At 44.7% G+C, this 23,482-nt stretch overlaps 1 protein-coding gene across 50 annotated transcripts in view; it reads right to left on the bottom strand.

Annotated features, from left to right (window-relative positions):
* epb41l3b (erythrocyte membrane protein band 4.1 like 3b) overlaps window positions 1-23,482 on the bottom strand; it is a 95,678-nt gene that overhangs the window by 55,976 nt on the left and 16,220 nt on the right. For 29 of the 50 annotated variants that reach the window (XM_090225958.1, XM_090225959.1, XM_036966505.2 and 26 more), the window contains exons 2-6: window positions 19,315-19,490; window positions 17,585-17,725; window positions 8,034-8,138; window positions 6,498-6,540; window positions 133-208 (exon numbers count right to left, since the gene is read on the bottom strand). In XM_090225958.1, coding sequence (XP_090082084.1) covers window positions 133-208; window positions 6,498-6,540; window positions 8,034-8,138; window positions 17,585-17,725; window positions 19,315-19,479 — 530 coding nt within the window. In that variant the 5' untranslated portion in view covers window positions 19,480-19,490. The remainder of the gene's footprint in view (window positions 1-132; window positions 209-6,497; window positions 6,541-8,033; window positions 8,139-17,584; window positions 17,726-19,314; window positions 19,491-23,482) is intronic. The other 21 variants (XM_090226003.1, XM_090225984.1, XM_090225961.1 and 18 more) reach the window with 1 other exon arrangement.

The raw sequence follows: 23,482 nt of genomic DNA, 5'->3' as shown, positions 1-23,482 counted from the left end.
GAGGGGGAGAGAGAGAGGGGGAGAGAGAGAGAGGGGGAGAGAGTGGGTGATGCCAGTACGATTATTAAACCATAAATAGCAACATTCTGTATTTCAGAGGCTTTGACAATGCAGTCGATCCATCCAACTCACCTGGTAATGTCTTCAGACAGCTGGGCAGGGTCTGGGGGGTAGAACTTGACGTTGAAGCCAAAGTTCCAGGGGCCACCTGCAGAACAATAGAGTATAGACTATAGTATAGACTATAGTATAGACTATAGTATAGACTATAGTACAGTGTTGTATAGTATAGACTATAGTACAGTGTTGTATAGTATAGACTATAGTACAGTGTTGTATAGTATAGACTATAGTACAGTGTTGTATAGTATAGACTATAGTACAGTGTTGTATAGTATAGACTATAGTACAGTGTTGTATAGTATAGACTATAGTACAGTGTTGTATAGTATAGACTATAGTACAGTGTTGTATAGTATAGACTATAGTACAGTGTTGTATAGTATAGTGCTGTATAGTATAGACTATAGTACAGTGTTGTATAGTACAGACTATAGTACAGTGTTGTATAGTATAGACTATAGTACAGTGTTGTATAGTATAGACTATAGTACAGTGTTGTATAGTATAGACTATAGTACAGTGTTGTATAGTATAGACTATAGTACAGTGTTGTATAGTATAGACTATAGTACAGTGTTGTATAGTATAGTGTAACATAGTGTAGTGCAACATAGTGTAGTGCAGTATAGTGTAGTGTAACAGTGTAGTGCAGCATAGTGTAGTGCAGTATAGTGTAGTGCAGCATAGTGTAGTGTAACATAGTGTAGTGCAACATAGTGTAGTGCAGTATAGTGTAGTGCAGTATAGTGTAGTGCAGCATAGTGTAGTGCAGCATAGTGTAGTGCAGCATAGTGTAGTGTAACATAGTGTAGTGCAACATAGTGTAGTGCAGTATAGTGTAGTGCAGCATAGTGTAGTGCAGCATAGTGTAGTGCAGCATAGTGTAGTGCAGCATAGTGTAGTGTAACATAGTGTAGTGCAACATAGTGTAGTGCAGTATAGTGTAGTGCAGCATAGTGTAGTGTAACATAGTGTAGTGCAGCATAGTGTAGTGCAGCATAGTGTAGTGTAACATAGTGTAGTGTAACATAGTGTAGTGTAACATAGTGTAGTGTAACATAGTGTAGTGTAACATAGTGTAGTGCAGCATAGTGTAGTGCAGCGTAGTGCAGTATAGTGTAGTGTAACATAGTGTAGTGTAACATAGTGTAGTGCAGTATAGTGTAGTGCAGTATAGTGTAGTGCAGCATAGTGTAGTGTAACATAGTGTAGTGTAACATAGTGTAGTGTAACATAGTGTAGTGTAACATAGTGTAGTGTAACATAGTGTAGTGTAACATAGTGTAGTGCAGCATAGTGTAGTGCAGCGTAGTGCAGTATAGTGTAGTGTAACATAGTGTAGTGCAGCATAGTGTAGTGCAGCATAGTGTAGTGCAACATAGTGTAGTGCAGTATAGTGTAGTGCAGCATAGTGTAGTGCAGCATAGTGTAGTGCAGCATAGTGTAGTGCAACATAGTGTAGTGCAGTTTAGTGTAGTGCAGTATAGTGTAACAGTGTAATGCAGTATAGTGTAGTGCAGTATAGTGTAGTATAGTGTAACAGTGTAGTGCAGTAGAGTGTAACATAGTGTAGTGCAGTATAGTGTAGTGCAACATAGTGTAGTATAGTGTAACATGGTGTAGTGCAGTATAGTGTAGTGCAGTATAGTGTAGTGCAGTATAGTGTAGTGTAACATAGTGTAGTGCAGTTTAGTGTAGTGCAGTATAGTGTAACAGTGTAATGCAGTATAGTGTAGTGCAGTATAGTGTAGTGTAATATATTGTAGTGCAGTATAGTGTAGTGTAACATAGTGTAGTGCAACATAGTGTAGTGCAGTATAGTGTAGTGTAACATAGTGTAGTGCAGCATAGTGTAGTGCAACATATTGTTGTGCAGTATAGTGTAACATAGTGTAGTGCAGTATAGTGTAGTGTAACATAGTGTAGTGCAGCATAGTGTAGTGCAGTATAGTGTAGTGTAACAGGGTAGTGCAGTATAGTGTAGTGCAGTACAGTGTAGTGTAACATAGTGTAGTGCAGCATAGTGTAGTGTAACATAGTGTAGTGCAACATAGTGTAGTGCAGTATAGTGTAGTGTAACATAGTGTAGTGCAGCATAGTGTAGTGCAACATAGTGTAGTGCAGTATAGTGTAGTGTAACATAGTGTAGTGCAGTATAGTGTAACATAGTGTAGTGCAACATAGTGTAGTGCAGTATAGTGTAGTGTAACATAGTGTAGTGCAACATAGTGTAGTGCAGCGTAGTGTAGTGCAGCATAGTGTAGTGCAGCATAGTGTAGTGCAGCATAGTGTAGTGCAGCATAGTGTAGTGCAGCGTAGTGTAGTGCAGCATAGTGTAGTGCAGCATAGTGTAGTGCAGCATAGTGTAGTGCAGCGTAGTGTAGTGCAGCATAGTGTAGTGCAGCATAGTGTAGTGTAACATAGTGTAGTGCAACATAGTGTAGTGCAGCGTAGTGCAGTATAGTGTAGTGCAACATAGTGTAGTGCAGCATAGTGTAGTGCAGTATAGTGTAGTGTAACATAGTGTAGTGCAACATAGTGTAGTGCAGCATAGTGTAGTGCAGCGTAGTGTAGTGCAGCGTAGTGCAGTATAGTGTAGTGTAACATAGTGTAGTGCAGTATAGTGTAGTGCAGTATAGTGTAGTGCAGCATAGTGTAGTGCAGCATAGTGTAGTGCAACATAGTGTAGTGCAACATAGTGTAGTGCAGCGTAGTGTAGTGCAGCATAGTGTAGTGCAACATAGTGTAGTGCAGCATAGTGTAGTGCAGTATAGTGTAGTGTAACATAGTGTAGTGCAACATAGTGTAGTGCAGTATAGTGTAGTGCAGCATAGTGTAGTGCAGCGTAGTGCAGTATAGTGTAGTGTAACATAGTGTAGTGCAACATAGTGTAGTGCAGTATAGTGTAGTGTAACATAGTGTAGTGCAACATAGTGTAGTGCAGCATAGTGTAGTGCAACATAGTGTAGTGCAGCATAGTGTAGTGCAGCATAGTGTAGTGCAGCATAGTGTAGTGCAGCATAGTGTAGTGTAACATAGTGTAGTGTAACATAGTGTAGTGCAACATAGTGTAGTGCAGCGTAGTGTAGTGCAGCATAGTGTAGTGCAGCATAGTGTAGTGCAGCATAGTGTAGTGCAGCATAGTGTAGTGCAGCATAGTGTAGTGTAACATAGTGTAGTGCAGCATAGTGTAGTGCAGCATAGTGTAGTGCAGCATAGTGTAGTGCAACATAGTGTAGTGCAGTTTAGTGTAGTGCAGTATAGTGTAACATAGTGTAGTGCAGCATAGTGTAGTGTAACATAGTGTAGTGCAGCATAGTGTAGTGCAGCATAGTGTAGTGCAGCATAGTGTAGTGCAGCATAGTGTAGTGCAGCATAGTGTAGTGCAGCATAGTGTAGTGTAACATAGTGTAGTGCAGCATAGTGTAGTGCAGCATAGTGTAGTGCAACATAGTGTAGTGCAACATAGTGTAGTGCAGTTTAGTGTAGTGCAGTATAGTGTAGTATAGTGTAGTGCAGTATAGTGTAGTGCAGTATAGTGTAGTGTAACATAGTGTAGTGCAGCATAGTGTAGTGCAGTATAGTGTAGTGTAACATAGTGTAGTGCAGCATAGTGTAGTGCAGCATAGTGTAGTGCAGCATAGTGTAGTGTAACATAGTGTAGTGCAGCATAGTGTAGTGTAACATAGTGTAGTGCAGCATAGTGTAGTGCAGCATAGTGTAGTGCAGCATAGTGTAGTGTAACATAGTGTAGTGCAGCATAGTGTAGTGTAACATAGTGTAGTGCAGCATAGTGTAGTGCAGCATAGTGTAGTGCAACATAGTGTAGTGTAACATAGTGTAGTGCAGTTTAGTGTAGTGCAGTATAGTGTAGTATAGTGTAGTGCAGTATAGTGTAGTGCAGTATAGTGTAGTGTAACATAGTGTAGTGCAACATAGTGTAGTGCAACATAGTGTAGTGTAACATAGTGTAGTGCAGCATAGTGTAGTGCAGCATAGTGTAGTGCAACATAGTGTAGTGCAGCATAGTGTAGTGTAACATAGTGTAGTGTAACATAGTGTAGTGCAGTTTAGTGTAGTGTAGTATAGTGTAACAGTGTAATGCAGTATAGTGTAGTGCAGTATAGTGTAGTATAGTGTAACAGTGTAGTGCAGTAGAGTGTAACATAGTGTAGTGCAGTATAGTGTAGTGCAACATAGTGTAGTATAGTGTAACATGGTGTAGTGCAGTATAGTGTAGTGCAGTATAGTGTAGTGCAGTATAGTGTAGTGTAACATAGTGTAGTGCAGTATAGTGTAGTGTAACAGTGTAGTGCAGTATAGTGTAGTGCAGTATAGTGTAGTGCAGTATAGTGTAGTGCAGTATAGTGTAGTGTAACATAGTGTAGTGCAGTTTAGTGTAGTGCAGTATAGTGTAACAGTGTAATGCAGTATAGTGTAGTGCAGTATAGTGTAGTGTAATATATTGTAGTGCAGTATAGTGTAGTGTAACAGTGTAGTGCAGTATAGTGTTGTGCAGTATAGTGTAACATAGTGTAGTGCAGTATAGTGTAGTGTAACAGGGTAGTGCAGTATAGTGTAGTGCAGTACAGTGTAGTGTAACAGTGTAGTGCAGTATAGTGTAGTGTAACAGTGTAGTGCAGTATAGTGTAACAGTGTAGTGCAGTAGAGTGTAGTGTAACAGTGTAGTGCAGTGTAGTGTAACAGTGTAGTGCAGTATAGTGTAGTGTAACAGTGTAGTGTAGTGCGGTATAGTGTAACATAGTGTAGTGCAACATAGTGTAGTGCAGTGCAGTATAGTGTAGTGCAGTATAGTGTAGTGCAGTATAGTGTAACATAGTGTAGTGCAGTAGAGTGTAGTGCAACATAGTGTAGTGCAGTATAGTGTAGTGTAACAGTGTAGTGCAGTATAGTGTAACAGTGTAGTGCAGTATAGTGTAACATAGTGTAGTGCAGTATAGTGTAACATAGTGTAGTGCAACATAGTGTAGTGCAACATAGTGCAGTATAGTGTAGTGCAGTATAGTGTAACATAGTGTAGTGCAGTATAGTGTAGTGTAACATAGTGTAGTGCAGTATAGTGTAGTGTAACAGTGTAGTGCAGTATAGTGTAGTGCAGTATAGTGTAACACAGTGTAGTGCAGTATAGTGTAACATAGTGTAGTGCAGTATAGTGTAGTGTAACAGTGTAGTGCAGTATAGTGTAGTGCAGTATAGTGTAGTGTAACAGTGTAGTGCAGTATAGTGTAGTGTAACAGTGTAGTGCAGTATAGTGTAACAGTGTAGTGCAGTATAGTGTAGTGTAACAGTGTAGTGCAGTGTAGTGTAACAGTGTAGTGCAGTATAGTGTAGTGTAACAGTGTAGTGCAGTATAGTGTAACATAGTGTAGTGCAACATAGTGTAGTGCAACATAGTGCAGTGCAGTATAGTGTAGTGCAGTATAGTGTAACAGTGTAGTGCAGTATAGTGTAGTGCAGTATAGTGTAACAGTGTAGTGCAGTATAGTGTAGTGCAACATAGTGTAGTGCAACATAGTGTAGTGTAACAGTGTAGTGCAGTATAGTGTAACATAGTGTAGTGCAGTATATAGTAACATAGTGTAGTGCAGTATAGTGTAACATAGTGTAGTGCAACATAGTGTAGTGCAACATAGTGCAGTATAGTGTAGTGCAGTATAGTGTAACATAGTGTAGTGCAGTATAGTGTAGTGTAACATAGTGTAGTGTAACATAGTGTAGTGCAGTATAGTGTAGTGTAACATAGTGTAGTGCAGTATAGTGTAGTGTAACAGTGTAGTGCAGTATAGTGTAGTGCAGTATAGTGTAGTGTAACAGTGTAGTGCAGTATAGTGTAACATAGTGTAGTGCAACATAGTGTAGTGCAATATAGTGCAGTATAGTGTAGTGCAGTATAGTGTAGTGCAGTATAGTGTAACATAGTGTAGTGCAGTATAGTGTAGTGTAACAGTGTAGTGCAGTATAGTGTAACATAGTGTAGTGCAGTATAGTGTAACATAGTGTAGTGCAGTATAGTGTAGTGTAACAGTGTAGTGCAGTATAGTGTAACATAGTGTAGTGCAGTATAGTGTAGTGTAACAGTGTAGTGCAGTATAGTGTAACATAGTGTAGTGCAGTATAGTGTAACATAGTGTAGTGCAGTATAGTGTAGTGTAACAGTGTAGTGCAGTATAGTGTAACATAGTGTAGTGCAGTATAGTGTAGTGTAACAGTGTAGTGCAGTATAGTGTAACATAGTGTAGTGCAACATAGTGTAGTGCAGTATAGTGTAGTGCAGCATAGTGTAGTGCAGTATAGTGTAGTGCAGTATAGTGTAGCGCAGTATAGTGTAACCCTATAAACACACTGCAACTCACTCCTTATCTGCTTCTTCAGTTCCTTGTTCGGGTCCAGCCAGTTCTGGAGAAAGAGGCAAATTAGTAATGATATATATTAATAAAATCAATGAATGACCATGTATCCAGTCATTAACAGAGCCTGTCACGTTACCACTTCCCTGAGAAGGTCCCCTGGGGAAACTGTTATCAGTCTGTCCACACAGAGGGCCGGTATCCACAAGCATCTCAGAGTAGTTGTGTTAATCTAGGATCCGGTCCCCCTCCCCCCCTGTCTATGCAACACTGCCCCACACCAAGTTTAGGTATTTATAAAAAATTAAATAAATGATTTAACCTTTATTTAAACTTGGCAAGTAAGAACAAATTCTTATTTACAATGACGGGCCTACACCGGCCAAACCCGGACGACGCTGGGCCAATTGTGCGCCGCCTTATGGGACTCCCAATCACGGTCGTTTGTGATACAGCCTGGATTCGAACCAGGGTCTGTAGTGATGCCTCTAGCACTGAGATGCAGTGCCTTAGACCTCTGAACCAGGGTCTGTAGTGACGCCTCTAGCACTGAAATGCAGTGCCTTAGACCGCTGAACCAGGGTCTGTAGTGACGCCTCTAGCACTGAGATGCAGTGCCTTAGACCTCTGAATCAGGGTCTGTAGTGACGCCTCTAGCACTGAGATGCCGTGTCTTAGACCTCTGCTCCACTCGGGAGCACAACATTTATCCTAGCTCAGCACTCCTCCTTCCAAATGCTTAATCGATAAAAAGGGCCCTAGTTATAATACTCTTCCTCTACCTTCTGGCTCTCCACATCACAGTACATGATACCAGACAGACAGGACAACCGACAGACACGACAACAGACAGACAGCCAGGACATACAGACAGCCAGGACATACAGACAGACAGCCAGACAGACAAGACATACAGACAGACAAGACATACAGCCAGCCAGACAAGACATACAGACAAGACAGACAGCCAGCCAAGACAGACAAGACATACAGACACAGACATACAGACAGCCACGACAGACAGACAGACAGACAGACAGACAGACAGACAGACAGACAGACAGACAGACAGACAGACAGACAGACAGACAGGACAGACAGGACAGACAGGACAGACAGGACATACAGACAGGACAACCGACAGACACGACAACAGACAGACAGCCAGGACATACAGACAGCCAGGACATACAGACAGACAGCCAGACAGACAAGACATACAGACAGACAAGACATACAGCCAGCCAGACAAGACATACAGACAAGACAGACAGCCAGCCAAGACAGACAAGACATACAGACACAGACATACAGACAGCCACGACAGACAGACAGACAGACAGACAGACAGACAGACAGACAGACAGACAGACAGACAGACAGACAGACAGACAGACAGACAGACAGACAGACAGACAGACAGACAGACAGACAGACAGACAGACAGACAGGACAGACAGGACATACAGACAGAGACAGGACATACAGACAGGACATACAGGACAGACAGAACAGACATCTTTGATGAGTCTCTTCCTCTACCTTCTGGTTCTCCACGTCGCGGTACGTCATGCCAAAGTAGTCCGTCTCCAGCAGGTTCAGATGGTCACACACCTTGGCAAACAGCAGCTGGCCTCTGGCTCGTTTCTGGTGACACACAGAGAGCAGTTATTGAACAAGGGTCAGAGTTCACACTATAGGAGAGAACAATACAGGGAGGCCGTTGGGTGATTTCATATTCCATTGTCCACAGTGCACACTAATGTCAGGGTCGGGATCTGAACCCGGGTCCCCCACGGGAGAAAACAACATCTTCCATTAGACCATGAGGAAATTCCCCCAGGGCTACCTCATTACGAGACCATGAGCCAGACTCAGGTCCTACACTAGCATATAACTAGGAATGCCCAACACATTTCTTCCCTCCAAGTGGTATGCTAATGAGGCGGTGTGACAGCGAGGTCACACCAGATCTAACGCAGTATTCGACGTTCGTCCAGGTCCCCGGGACGGCGGGTGACAACTTCAATACCGGTCACTAGGGGCAACGGTGATCACTCTTACCATAGGCTTGCTAGAGAACTGCGGACGGGATTGACGGATGGGCGTATACTGCGAACTCTGGCTCCGAGGATCGCAGGTTCAATCCCCAGTGCTAGGCTGGCTCCGAGGATCGCAGGTTCAATCCCCAGTGCTAGGCTGGCTCCGAGGATCGCAGGTTCAATCCCCAGTGCTAGGCTGGCTCCGAGGATCGCAGGTTCAATCCCCAGTGCTAGGCTGGCTCCGAGGATCGCAGGTTCAATCCCCACCTTTTAATTTGATTTACCATAAACCTTCTGGAATTAATGCCTAAATGTATATTACTATATTGTATAGTATATTACTATATTGCAGTGGGATAAATCACAGTCGGAGTGTTTCTTGGTAGTCTTAAACAAAATCTACGTAAAAGTCCACACCTGTACCACGCAGGATATAGAGTTGAAATGTATTACATTTTGAGTTTACATCCCAATATTACACTTTATATACATCACAGAAGACTGACATATAACCGTTTGACAAAGAAACACTGGATTTCTGCATGTTAATTATTTTTTATATATTTTTTTTAAGAATTATGAAAAATATGAATAACATTCTCCTCGTGAAGCCACTAGTCCTCCTCGTGAAGCCACTAGTCCTCCTCGTGAAGCCACTAGTCCTCCTCGTGAAGCCACTAGTCCTCCTCGTGAAGCCACTAGTCCTCCTCGTGAAGCCACTAGTCCTCCTCACGAAGCCACTAGTCCTCCTCACGATGCCACTAGTCCTCCTCACGATGCCACTAGTCCTCCTCACGATGCCACTAGTCCTCCTCACGAAGCCACTAGTCCTCCTCACGAAGCCACTAGTCCTCCTCACGAAGCCACTAGTCCTCCTCACGAAGCCACTAGTCCTCCTCACGAAGCCACTAGTCCTCCTCACGAAGCCACTAGTCCTCCTCACGAAGCCACTAGTCCTCCTCACGAAGCTACTAGTCCTCCTCATGAAGCCACTAGTCCTCCTCACGATGCCACTAGTCCTCCTCATGATGCCACTAGTCCTCCTCACGAAGCTACTAGTCCTCCTCATGAAGCCACTAGTCCTCCTCACGATGCCACTAGTCCTCCTCATGATGCCACTAGTCCTCCTCACGAAGCTACTAGTCCTCCTCACGAAGCCACTAGTCCTCCTCATGAAGCCACTAGTCCTCCTCACGATGCCACTAGTCCTCCTCACGAAGCCACTAGTCCTCCTCATGATGCCACTAGTCCTCCTCACGATGCCACTAGTCCTCCTCACGAAGCCACTAGTCCTCCTCACGATGCCACTAGTCCTCCTCACGAAGCCACTAGTCCTCCTCATGAAGCCACTAGTCCTCCTCACGATGCCACTAGTCCTCCTCACGAAGCCACTAGTCCTCCTCATGAAGCCACTAGTCCTCCTCACGATGCCACTAGTCCTCCTCACGAAGCCACTAGTCCTCCTCACGAAGCCACTAGTCCTCCTCACGAAGCCACTAGTCCTCCTCACGAAGCCACTAGTCCTCCTCATGAAGCCACTAGTCCTCCTCACGATGCCACTAGTCCTCCTCACGAAGCCACTAGTCCTCCTCATGAAGCCACTAGTCCTCCTCACGATGCCACTAGTCCTCCTCACGAAGCCACTAGTCCTCCTCACGAAGCCACTAGTCCTCCTCACGAAGCCACTAGTCCTCCTCACGAAGCCACTAGTCCTCCTCATGAAGCCACTAGTCCTCCTCACGATGCCACTAGTCCTCCTCACGAAGCCACTAGTCCTCCTCATGAAGCCACTAGTCCTCCTCATGGAGCCACTAGTCCTCCTCACGATGCCACTAGTCCTCCTCACGATGCCACTAGTCCTCCTCACGAAGCCACTAGTCCTCCTCACGAAGCCACTAGTCCTCCTCATGGAGCCACTAGTCCTCCTCACGATGCCACTAGTCCTCCTCATGATGCCACTAGTCCTCCTCACGAAGCCACTAGTCCTCCTCACGAAGCCACTAGTCCTCCTCACGATGCCACTAGTCCTCCTCATGAAGCCACTAGTCCTCCTCATGAAGCCACTAGTCCTCCTCATGAAGCCACTAGTCCTCCTCACGAAGCCACTAGTCCTCCTCACGAAGCCACTAGTCCTCCTCACGAAGCCACTAGTCCTCCTCATGAAGCCACTAGTCCTCCTCGCGAAGCCACTAGTCCTCCTCACGAAGCCACTAGTCCTCCTCACGAAGCCACTAGTCCTCCTCACGAAGCCACTAGTCCTCCTCATGAAGCCACTAGTCCTCCTCGCGAAGCCACTAGTCCTCCTCACGAAGCCACCAGTCCTCCTCACGAAGCCACTAGTCCTCCTCACGAAGCCACTAGTCCTCCTCACGAAGCCACTAGTCCTTTGATCAATCAACTGCAGGAAAGGACTACATGTCAAAACTTGACGTTTATGGACAAATGTTGAATACTGCAGTCAGACCATGAGATCTGGTTGTCTCTAGTGGATAACGGAACCCGTCTCTAGTGGATAACGGAACCCGTCTCTAGTGGATAACGGAACCCGTCTCTAGTGGATAACGGAACATAACGGAACCCCTCCTCCTCCTCTCTGTGTGTTATCCTCCTCCTCTCTGTGTGTTATCCTCCTCCTCTCTGTGTGTTATCCTCCTCCTCTCTGTGTGTTATCCTCCTCCTCTCTGTGTGTTATCCTCCTCCTCTCTGTGTGTTATCCTCCTCCTCTCTGTGTGTTATCCTCCTCCTCTCTGTGTGTTATCCTCCTCCTCTCTGTGTGTTATGCTCCTCCTCTTCTTTCACAGCAGTCTGTAGCTGTGCAGTCTGGCTAGCTTCCAGTCAAACTCCCTCTGAGTCCCTGGGGATATATTTAGGTTGCTGTTACCACCTCCCTCCCTCTCCCCACTCTCACAGAGCCATGGCATAACTCTGCACTGGATGCCTCCCCGAGGTTACGAGTTACATCTGACAGGCTTGTGTGTGATTCTCGAGCCTATTAAAAGAGGCTTCGACAGACACTTCAAAACCAGCAGGAACAACATCCCCGGCAGTTAGCACAGACTGATGTCACACCAGCACAACATCAACCTAGCGCAATCAGACAGTCACACCAACACAGTCACACCAGCACAGACTGATGTCACACCAGCACAACGTCAACCTAGCGCAATCCGCCCGGCCCATGATTCTGCACTATGATAACTGTATTTAGGCTGTGAATAAACCTCCCCCCCCCCCTAGTAACTATGGCTGTTCTTAAAAAGGTTCTACGAAAACCTAAGCTTATTAATAATGAGATTGCAGCTCAGGATTACAACAGTAAAACCCATATTAAAAGAAAACAGCCACTAAGCTAAGGTGGTGGTGGTAATACAGTAGATATAAACCGTTATATATATATATATATATATATATATATATATATATATATATATATAACACTTAAATACACCAACCCCTCGATGACTCTCCTTAACAACAACACCAAAACAGCAGCATGTTTCAGGCCTTAGTCGGAGGGTAAACTAGATTTTTGTTTTAAAAGGTCGAGCTACAAGGGGAAACGAATGATTCTTCCGTCAGACTTGAAGGAAAATCACAGTGAATACATTTTTCCCACAGGGGGTGAGCGAGGGAGAGAGAGAGAGAGAGACAGTGAGAGAGAGAGACAGAGACAGACAGTGAGAGAGAGAGACAGACCTTCCATAACAAAGCCATCACCTACAGAGAGATGAACCTGGAGAAGAGTCCCCTAAGCAAGCTGGTCCTGGGGCTCTGTTCACAAACACACCCCACAGAGCCCCAGAACAGCAGCACAATTAGACCCAACCAAATCATGAGAAAACAAAAAGATAATTACTTGACACATTGGAAAGAATTAACAAAAAAACTGAGCAAACTAGAATGCTATTTGGCCCTAAACAGAGAGTACACAGCGGCAGAATACCTGACCACTGTGACTGACCCTAAACAGAGAGACACAGTGGCAGAATACCTGACCACTGTGACTGACCCTAAACAGAGAGTACACAGCGGCAGAATACCTGACCACTGTGACTGACCCTAAACAGAGAGTACACAGTGGCAGAATACCTGACCACTGTGACTGACCCAAAATTAAGGAAAGCTTTGACTATGTACAGACTCAGTGAGCATAGCCTTGCTATTGAGAAAGGCCGCTGTAGGCAGACATGGCTCTCAAGAGAAGACAGGCTATGTGCTCACTGCCCACAAAATGAGGTGGGAACTGAGCTGCACTTCCTAACCTCCTGCCCAATGTATGACCATATTAGAGAGACATATTTCCCTCATATTACTCAGATCCACAAAGAATTCGAAAACAAATCCAATTTTGAAAAACTCCCATATCTACTGGGTGAAATTCCAGTGTGCCATCACAGCAGCAAGATTTGTGACTTGTTGCCACGAGAAAAGGGCAACCAGTGAAGAACAAACACCATTGTAAATACAACCCATATTTATGCTTATTTATTTTATCTTGTGTCCTTTAACCATTTGTACATTGTTAAAACACTGTGTGTATATATATATATATATATATACACAGTGCCTTGCGAAAGTATTCGGCCCCCTTGAACTTTGCGACCTTTTGCCACATTTCAGGCTTCAAACATAAAGATATAAAACTGTATTTTTTTGTGAAGAATCAACAACAAGTGGGACACAATCATGAAGTGGAAAGACATTTATTGGATATTTCAAACTTTTTTAACAAATCAAAAACTGAAAAATTGGGCGTGCAAAATTATTCAGCCCCCTTAAGTTAATACTTTGTAGCGCCACCTTTTGCAGCGATTACAGCTGTAAGTCGCTTGGGGTATGTCTCTATCAGTTTTGCACATCGAGAGACTGACATTTCTTCCCATTCCTCCTTGCAAAACAGCTCGAGCTCAGTGAGGTTGGATGGAGAGCATTTGTGAACAGCAGTTTTCAGTTCTTTCCACAGATTCTCGATTGGATTCAGGTCTGGACTTTGACTTGGCCATTCTAACACCTGGATATGTTTATTTTTGAACCATTCCATTGTAGATTTTGCTTTATGTTTTGGATCATTGTCTTGTTGGAAGACAAATCTCCGTCCCAGTCTCAGGTCTTTTGCAGACTCCATCAGGTTTTCTTCCAGAATGGTCCTGTATTTGGCTCCATCCATCTTCCCATCAATTTTAACCATCTTCCCTGTCCCTGCTGAAGAAAAGCAGGCCCAAACCATGATGCTGCCACCACCATGTTTGACAGTGGGGATGGTGTGTTCAGCTGTGTTGCTTTTACGCCAAACATAACGTTTTGCATTGTTGCCAAAAAGTTCAATTTTGGTTTCATCTGACCAGAGCACCTTCTTCCACATGTTTGGTGTGTATCCCAGGTGGCTTGTGGCAAACTTTAAACGACACTTTTTATGGATATCTTTAAGAAATGGCTTTCTTCTTGCCACTCTTCCATAAAGGCCAGATTTGTGCAATATACGACTGATTGTTGTCCTATGGACAGAGTCTCCCACCTCAGCTGTAGATCTCTGCAGTTCATCCAGAGTGATCATGGGCCTCTTGGCTGCATCTCTGATCAGTCTTCTCCTTGTATGAGCTGAAAGTTTAGAGGGACGGCCAGGTCTTGGTAGATTTGCAGTGGTCTGATACTCCTTCCATTTCAATATTATCGCTTGCACAGTGCTCCTTGGCATGTTTAAAGCTTGGGCAATCTTTTTGTATCCAAATCCAGCTTTAAACTTCTTCACAACAGTATCTTGGACCTGCCTGGTGTGTTCCTTGTTCTTCATGATGCTCTCTGCGCTTTTAACGGACCTCTGAGACTATCACAGTGCAGGTGCATTTATACGGAGACTTGATTACACACAGGTGGATTGTATTTATCATCATTAGTCATTTAGGTCAACATTGGATCATTCAGAGATCCTCACTGAACTTCTGGAGAGAGTTTGCTGCACTGAAAGTAAAGGGGCTGAATAATTTTGCACGCCCAATTTTTCAGTTTTTGATTTGTTAAAAAAAGTTTGAAATATCCAATAAATGTCGTTCCACTTCATGATTGTGTCCCACTTGTTGTTGATTCTTCACAAAAAAATACAGTTTTATATCTTTATGTTTGAAGCCTGAAATGTGGCAAAAGGTCGCAAAGTTCAAGGGGGCCGAATACATTCGCAAGGCACTGTATGTGTGTGTGTATATATATATATATAAAATAGGACATTTGTAATGTCTTTATTGTTTTGAAACTTCTGTATGTGTAATGTTTACTGTTAATTTTTATTGTTTATTTCACTTTATATATTATCTACCTCACTTGCTTTGGCAATGTTAACACATGTTTCCCATGCCAATAAAGCCCTTGAATTGAATTGACAGACAGTGAGAGAGATAGAGAGAGACAGTGAGAGAGAGATAGAGACAGTGAGAGAGATAGATAGAGACAGTGAGAGAGATAGATAGAGACAGTGAGAGAGATAGATAGAGACAGTGAGATAGGGAGAGAGACAGTGAGAGAGGGAGACAGTCTGTCAGTACTAAACTGGTCTTCAGACAGTAATAGGAATGAGATAAAACAGACTCCCTACAACGAACTGAGTATCTTCATTTAACCTCAATGTTCTCAATGTGTGATATGTTGCTGGCTTTAACCAGCTGGCCTGTGTGATATGTTGCTGGCTTTAACCAGCCTGTAACCAGCTGGCCTGTGTGATATGTTGCTGGCTTTAACCAGCCTGTAACCAGCTGGCCTGTGTGATATGTTGCTGGCTTTAACCAGCCTGTAACCAGCTGGCCTGTGTGATATGTTGCTGGCTTTAACCAGCCTGTAACCAGCTGGCCTGTGTGATATGTTGCTGGCTTTAACCAGCCTGTAACCAGCTGGCCTGTGTGATATGTTGCTGGCTTTAACCAGCCTGTAACCAGCTGGCCTGTGTGAAATGTTGCTGGCTTTAACCAGCCTGTAACCAGCTGGCCTGTGTGATATGTTGCTGGCTTTAACCAGCCTGTAACCAGCTGGCCTGTGTGATATGTTGCTCTGACATCATTGCTCTGACATCATCGCTCGTGTGATAGAACAGAAGCACATGTACTTTATTTTCCCTTGGTGCTCCACCACCTCTGCTTCATCAACAAAACCCAATCAACAACGGTGCTGGGGAGGACAGTGGCCATGTCTCCTCCTGCTGCGGACTCCATGTTTACCTGGTCTGTTTGTGTGTTCATGTACAGTCATATAGCCTCTGTGTCAGTGTGTAGCTGTAGTTTAACCTTGACATGTTTACAGTAGCTGTCCTCATAGCTGCCTGGTCCAAGGGGCTGGTGCAGGGAGACGGGGGCTGTTGGAGGGAGAAGGGAGGGGTAGAGGGAGGGGCTGATGGAGGGAGGGAGGGAGGGAGGGGTGGAGGAGGGAGGGAGGGGAGGAGGGGAGGAGGGAGGGAGAGGTAGAGGGGAGGGAGGAAAGGAGGGGGGGAGGGAGGGGTGGAGGGTAGAGGGAGAAGGACTGAAGGAGAGAGGGGGGGATACTATAAATCTGTAAACAGAGGGAGATCCCTCGGGAGGCTCTCTCCCCTCCTCACAGTCTTCTCTCATGCAGGGGAGGCCCATACACTAATACATGACCCAGCCACAGACCACACCCCAGGGAGTCATGCAGGGGAGTCCCATACACTAATACATGACCCAGCCACAGACCACACCCCAGGGAGTCATGCAGGGGAGGCCCATACACTAATACATGACCCAGCCACAGACCACACCCCAGGGAGTCATGCAGGGGAGGCCCATACACTAATACATGACCCAGCCACAGACCACACCCCAGGGAGTCATGCAGGGGAGGCCCATACACTAATACATGACCCAGCCACAGACCACACCCCAGGGAGTCATGCAGGGGAGGCCCATACACTAATACATGACCCAGCCACAGACCACACCCCAGGGAGTCATGCAGGGGAGGCCCATACACTAATACATGACCCAGCCACAGACCACACTGCAGGGAGTCATATAAACAGCTCTCAATCATTCTCCTTGTGTTCTGATTATGACGTCTTGATGTAGAACGTATCACAGTGTAAAACGTGGAAGCAGCTGGTCTCTGTGTGTGGAAGGCTGAGCTCCTGAAGTCGTCTCGCTCTCTCTCACCTTCCCTCAACATCCAATAACTGTTCTGTGTGGGCGTGTGCATTTACTTCATACATCTGCCAATCAATGACTATCAGTCCAGGTATAACTCAATATGAAGCAAGAAACCAAATTGTATAATTCCAAAAATGTAAAAATGATCCCAACAGTTACTGCAATCTACCCCCCAACGACCCCCAAATTAGCTCATACACCAATCCCTGTATGTCTACACCCCGTCCAGATGAGACGTTGTTCAGAAGTGCTGGATGTCCACAGCAGGAGGGTAAAGTAGGATTGGGAGTGACTCACACAGAGAACAGTGAGAATGACTCTGATCCTCTTAAACCCACACCCCAAACCGAACAACCGTTCCTAAACCCCTCTACACACACACACACACACAGACAGACACAAACTGTTCAACCACTCTCATTCTTAAACCCACACCCCAAACCGAACAACCGTTCCTAAACTCCTCTACACAACCACACAAACATCTCCTGTTCCAAAGCCCCCACCCAAACATAGGGCTAATCTACCCCCTCCCCCCCTAACGGGGCTCTATCCTCTATCTGGTTAAAGCAGATTCGGTTGTTTGTTTGGGTGGAAGGAACGTTGAGTCCTTGGCATGTTGAAGCTTCTCCCCGCTTGTCTACACACACACAACTCTATACTAAATACATCTGACAGAACTGGAAGCTAAGTTGTTGTTACTGTGTACCATTTGAGATGATGGTTTCCCTGGATATTTGATGGCCGAAAAGTCATTTTATCACACAGACAGAGAGACAGAGACAGAGACAGAGACAGAGAGATCAAATCTGAAATGAGCTATTAAGACTTTCGTCCAATCACATCCACCCTGGACGGACGGCAGATAGCAGCAACTTCCTCCTCTTCCTCATCCCCCCCCTGTACTCACGTCCACCGTCATGGTGTAGTCGGAGCCATCTAGCAGGGTGATTTTACACTGCATGTTCTTCAGCTTCCGGACTCCCCTCAGTGGAGACTTGATTGACAGGCGACTGGTTGACGACCTGGTTGACGACAGGTCCTCCTCAAACTAGAGAAAGGAAACACCGACAGGGTTTAGCGATCGAGGCTTCATTAGGAGCCAGTTGTCTACATTTTTACGTGTACATTTTTGTCATTGAGCAAACACTCTTATCCAGAATGTATCCGTTAGTTATTACTGCATCCATCTTAAAGTAGCTAGGTGAGCAAGTGCCTGTTAAGTACGTGTTGTTGGTATGCCAATGACAGATAAGAAACAGAATGACAGTGTTTAGTCATTAAAATAGGCAGAGGAAAATAATCCACTATGACAATGTTTGATCAGTCCCATCCCCAAAAAACATGACATGCCACAATAGGTCTCTTCACAGTCCCCAAGTCCAGAACAGACTATGGGAGGTGCACAGTACTACATAGAGCCATGACTACATGGACCTCTATTCCACAGTACTACATAGAGCCATGACTACATGGAACTCTATTCCACAGTACGACATAGAGCCATGACTACATGGAACTCTATTCCACAGTACTACATAGAGCCATGACTACATGGAACTCTATTCCACAGTACCACATAGAGCCATGACTACATGGACCTCTATTCCACAGTACTACATAGAGCCATGACTACATGGAACTCTATTCCACAGTACTACATAGAGCCATGACTACATGGAACTCTATTCCACAGTACTACATAGAGCCATGACTACATGGAACTCTATTCCACAGTACTACATAGAGCCATGACTACATGGAACTCTATTCCACAGTACTACATAGAGCCATGACTACATGGAACTCTATTCCACAGTACTACATAGAGCCATGACTACATGGAACTCTATTCCACAGTACTACATAGAGCCATGACTACATGGAACTCTATTCCACAGTACGACATAGAGCCATGACTACATGGAACTCTATTCCACAGTACTACATAGAGCCATGACTACATGGAACTCTATTCCACAGTACTACATAGAGCCATGACTACATGGAACTCTATTCCACAGTACTACATAGAGCCATGACTACATGGAACTCTATTCCACAGTACTACATAGAGCCATGACTACATGGAACTCTATTCCACAGTACTACATAGAGCCATGACTACATGGAACTCTATTCCACAGTACTACACAGAGCCATGACTACATGGAACTCTATTCCACAGTACTACACAGAGCCATGACTACATGGAACTCTATTCCACAGTACTACACAGAGCCATGACTACATGGAACTCTATTCCACATCAGGTAATTGATGCAGCAGTAGAATCAGATTTAAAAAACAGATACAAACACACCTTACGGTACAGAGGGTGACTTTGAAGAGACACAAACAGAGGCACAGACACATGCATACACACACACACACACACACATAGATTTTGTACTGTAGATACTTGTACTGTAAAATTTTACAAACTGCCATAATTTTGCTGGACCCCAGGAAGAGTAGCTGCTGCCTTGGCAGGAACCAATGGGGATCCATAATAAACAGTAGTGCACTATATAGGGAATAGGGCTCTGTTCAACAGAGTAAACAACCTGCTCAGCACTGTGACCCCCTACTACACTGTAATGTCAGTGAATTAACAAATCAGTAGCTACGAGGTCTCACCTGGTTATTCCTGGCAGGTGTGCTGTGTCCCGTGGCGGCTGGGAAGTGTTCTGCTGTCTTCTCCTTCCCTCCTTTCTCCTTCCCTCCTTTCTCCTTCCCTCCTTTCCCCTTCCCTCCTTTCCCCTGCTGCTTAGGCTCAGAGTCGGCTCCTGATTCAGTCGTCATGGCGAATCACACTGGAACAGAGAAAAAGAGAGAGGATTTAGATGAGTCAAGTAGGAGTTGTTCCATGTCATTTCAGCAAGCCATGATGATACCCACCCGATCTCAGATGGTCAGGAAATTGTTTTTGTAGTTAGAAACAGGTAAGATTGGCATTCCTGAAACATTATTTTGTTAAAATAAAATGTTCTCTGAGAAAGTTGGCTAATTGATTGAACCCATTTTAAAAATGTATAGGATTCATATAATATTCAATAAACATAGTACTCAACTTCCGATTTGGACTAAACTTTTTCCTACCAATGAGTAAGACATGAGGAATCCCACCCCAAACAATAAAAAGTCTCCCCCGGACCCCGCCGTGCCAATCCCACCCCAACAACCAGAATAAAGTAGAAGTGCTCTACGTTTGACAAGTAGTACGATGCTGCGGATTGGAGTATTGCTTCTCCATACTATGTAATGTATTTCCCTGTGAATATTATTTGTTTTTCCTGTTCAGAGAAATTAGTAATTGAAGTCGCTTGTATTATTCACCATAAAGTCGTGTGGAAGTACCTGGTTTTGACCACTAGACGCCGCTGTTCCTGCTATACCGCCACACTCTTATCCATTTTTGCTGGGCTCTTATGTTAATTAAATAGAACATTTTCTTTGCAACTTTGGATTAGAAAACCAATAGTTTTAGATCATAACTAAGAATAGAATTGTGGTTATCCTGACAATTCAAGTCAGTCTTCCATGAATGTTTTTTTTTTTTTAAGTGTTCAGTCTACTGCTCCTACCTCACAGTGAAACCCATCAACTAGGTGGCAGGGTAGCCTAGTGGTTAGAGTGTAGAGGCGGTAGGTAGCCTAGTGGTTAGAGCATTGGACTAGTAACCCAAAGGCTGCAAGATCGAATCCCCCGAGTTGACAAGGTAAAAAAAAAAAATCTGTAGTTCTGCCTCTGAACAAGGCAGTTAACCCACTGTTCCTAGGCCGTCATTGTAAATAAGAAAGACTTCTTATTATTTAACTTGCCTAGTTAAATAACAGAAATAAAAAAAATAGGTGCATGAATAGAGTAACAGACTAATAATGGGCAAGTAACAAACCTTTCAACTGGGAAACCATCACCACATTAAGAGGAGGAAACAGAAACCTCTGATCACCATCCTGGTTATCTAGGGACGGCCAGACCACGCTGGCAGGCCTCTGTAGACTATGTGGAGTACCTAGAGGTGCATAGTATGGATGTCTGACATATCTGGGAGGGCCATCATCAGCTATTTTAAACACAGTGCTTCCTCCAGGGATATCTAAGGGTTCAGGGTTGGGGCTCTTACCCACAGAGAGAGAGATTTAACACAGTGCTTCAGGCTTGGGGCTCTTACCCACAGAGAGAGAGATTTAACACAGTGCTTCCTCCTGGGATATCTAAGGGTTCAGGCTTGGGGCTCTTACCCACAGAGAGAGAGATTTAACACAGTGCTTCAGGCTTGGGGCTCTTACCCACAGAGAGAGAGATTTAACACAGTGCTTCAGGCTTGGGGCTCTTACCCACAGAGAGAGAGAGAGATTTAACACAGTGCTTCCTCCGGGGATATCTAAGGGTTCAGGCTTGGGGCTCTTACCCACAGAGAGAGAGAGCGATTTAACACAGTGCTTCCTCCGGGGATATCTAAGGGTTCAGGCTTGGGGCTCTTACCCACAGAGAGAGAGAGAGATTTAACACAGTGCTTCCTCCGGGGATATCTAAGGGTTCAGGCTTGGGGCTCTTACCCACAGAGAGCGATTTAACACAGTGCTTCCTCCGGGGATATCTAAGGGTTCAGGCTTGGGGCTCTTACCCACAGAGAGAGAGAGAGATTTAACACAGTGCTTCCTCCTGGGATATCTAAGGGTTCAGGCTTGGGGCTCTTACCCACAGAGAGAGAGAGATTTAACACAGTGCTTCAGGCTTGGGGCTCTTACCCACAGAGAGAGAGAGAGATTTAACACAGTTTCCTCCTGGGATATCTAAGGGTTCAGGCTTGGGGCTCTTACCCACAGACATGGTAATAGAGAGCCCCCAGGATCCCACAGAGAGAGAGAGATTTAACACAGTGCTTCCTCCTTCAAGCTTGGGGCTCTTACCCACAGACATGGTAATAGAGAGCCCCCAGGATCCCACAGCCAATAAGGGAAGTACAGGCTGCAAAAGCTCTGAATACATAGCGGACGGTTGTAATGGGACATTCAGTAACTGCATAGTGAAAAACACTGAACAGGGAACAGCTGTGAGGTCATTGTTATGTTATCCGTTACAAGAGAAAGTTCAAATCCTACAAGGAGGGACCACTGTTCACCGTCTTCAAACTCTTGCCCCAACTAAGGATTTGTTGTTTCACTGTAGCTTGTGTGTACGATAGAATCTACCTTCTCTACCCGTCTCTCTTGGCTGCGTTTACGTGGCGACTGAGCTGGGAATAGGATTACAATGAGATGCCAATCCAGGCTCTGCCAACCCACAACAATACACTACCCACTCACTCAGAGAAGAGAGAAGGTTATTTATTTTAAAAGGATTTGGATAATGTTGATTTGATTTCGTTATAAATCCAGCCTTGTTTTCATATAACAGAAATAAACCCTTTCAAAGCCATAATCAGCTTGTTTCTTTAGGGCTTGCATCCCAAATGGCACCCTATTCCCTAAATAGTGCACTACTTTAGACCAGGGTCTATAGGGTAGTAGTGCACTACTTTAGACCAGAGTCTATAGGGTAGTAGTGCACTACTTTAGACCAGAGTCTATAGGGTAGTAGTGCACTACTTTAGACCAGGGTCTATAGGGCAGTAGTGCACTACTTTAGACCAGGACCCATAGGGTAGTAGTGCACTACTTTAGACCAGGACCCATAGGGAAGTAGTGCACTATGTAGGGAATAGTGTGCCATTTGGGAGACATTATTACTGTTTCTATCCTGGAGTTGGACTGGGTGTGACTCCAGAACATGTGTTTATTAAGGCTAGAGTTGGACTGGGTGTGACTCCAGAACATGTGTTTATTAAGGCTAGAGTTGGACTGGGTGTGACTCCAGAACATGTGTTTATTAAGGCTAGAGTTGGACTGGGTGTGACTCCAGAACATGTGTTTATTAAGGCTAGAGTTGGACTGGGTGTGACGCCAGAACATGTGTTTATTAGGGCTAGAGTTGGACTGGGTGTGACTCCAGAACATGTGTTCACAGGGCTAGAGTTGGACTGGGTGTGACTCCAGAACATGTGTTCACAGGGCTAGAGTTGGACTGGGTGGGACTCCAGAACATGTGTTCACAGGGCTAGAGTTGGACTGGGTGTGACTCCAGAACATGTGTTTATTAAGGCTAGAGTTGGACTGGGTGGGACTCCAGAACATGTGTTTATTAGGGCTAGAGTTGGACTGGGTGTGACTCCAGAACATGTGTTTATTAGGGCTAGAGTTGGACTGGGTGTGACTCCAGAACATGTGTTTATTAAGGCTAGAGTTGGACTGGGTGTGACTCCAGAACATGTGTTTATTAGGGCTAGAGTTGGACTGGGTGTGACTCCAGAACATGTGTTTATTAGGGCTAGAGTTGGACTGGGTGTGACTCCAGAACATGTGTTTATTAGGGCTAGAGTTGGACTGGGTGTGACTCCAGAACATGTGTTTATTAGGGCTAGAGTTGGACTGGGTGTGACTCCAGAACATGTGTTTATTAAGGCTAGAGTTGGACTGGGTGTGACTCCAGAACATGTGTTTATTAAGGCTAGAGTTGGACTGGGTGTGACTCCAGAACATGTGTTTATTAAGGCTAGAGTTGGACTGGGTGTGACTCCAGAACATGTGTTTATTAAGGCTAGAGTTGGACTGGGTGTGACTCCAGAACATGTGTTCACAGGGCTAGAGTTGGACTGGGTGTGACTCCAGAACATGTGTTTATTAAGGCTAGAGTTGGACTGGGTGTGACTCCAGAACATGTGTTTATTAAGGCTAGAGTTGGACTGGGTGTGACTCCAGAA

This window comes from Oncorhynchus mykiss, chromosome 28 (assembly GCF_057628025.1).
Source record: "Oncorhynchus mykiss isolate SJ-2025 chromosome 28, ASM5762802v1, whole genome shotgun sequence".
In the NCBI taxonomy this organism is placed as follows: Eukaryota; Metazoa; Chordata; class Actinopteri; order Salmoniformes; family Salmonidae; genus Oncorhynchus; species Oncorhynchus mykiss.
Note: the sequence above shows the minus strand (reverse complement) of the source record. Positions and strands in the feature narration are given on the sequence as shown.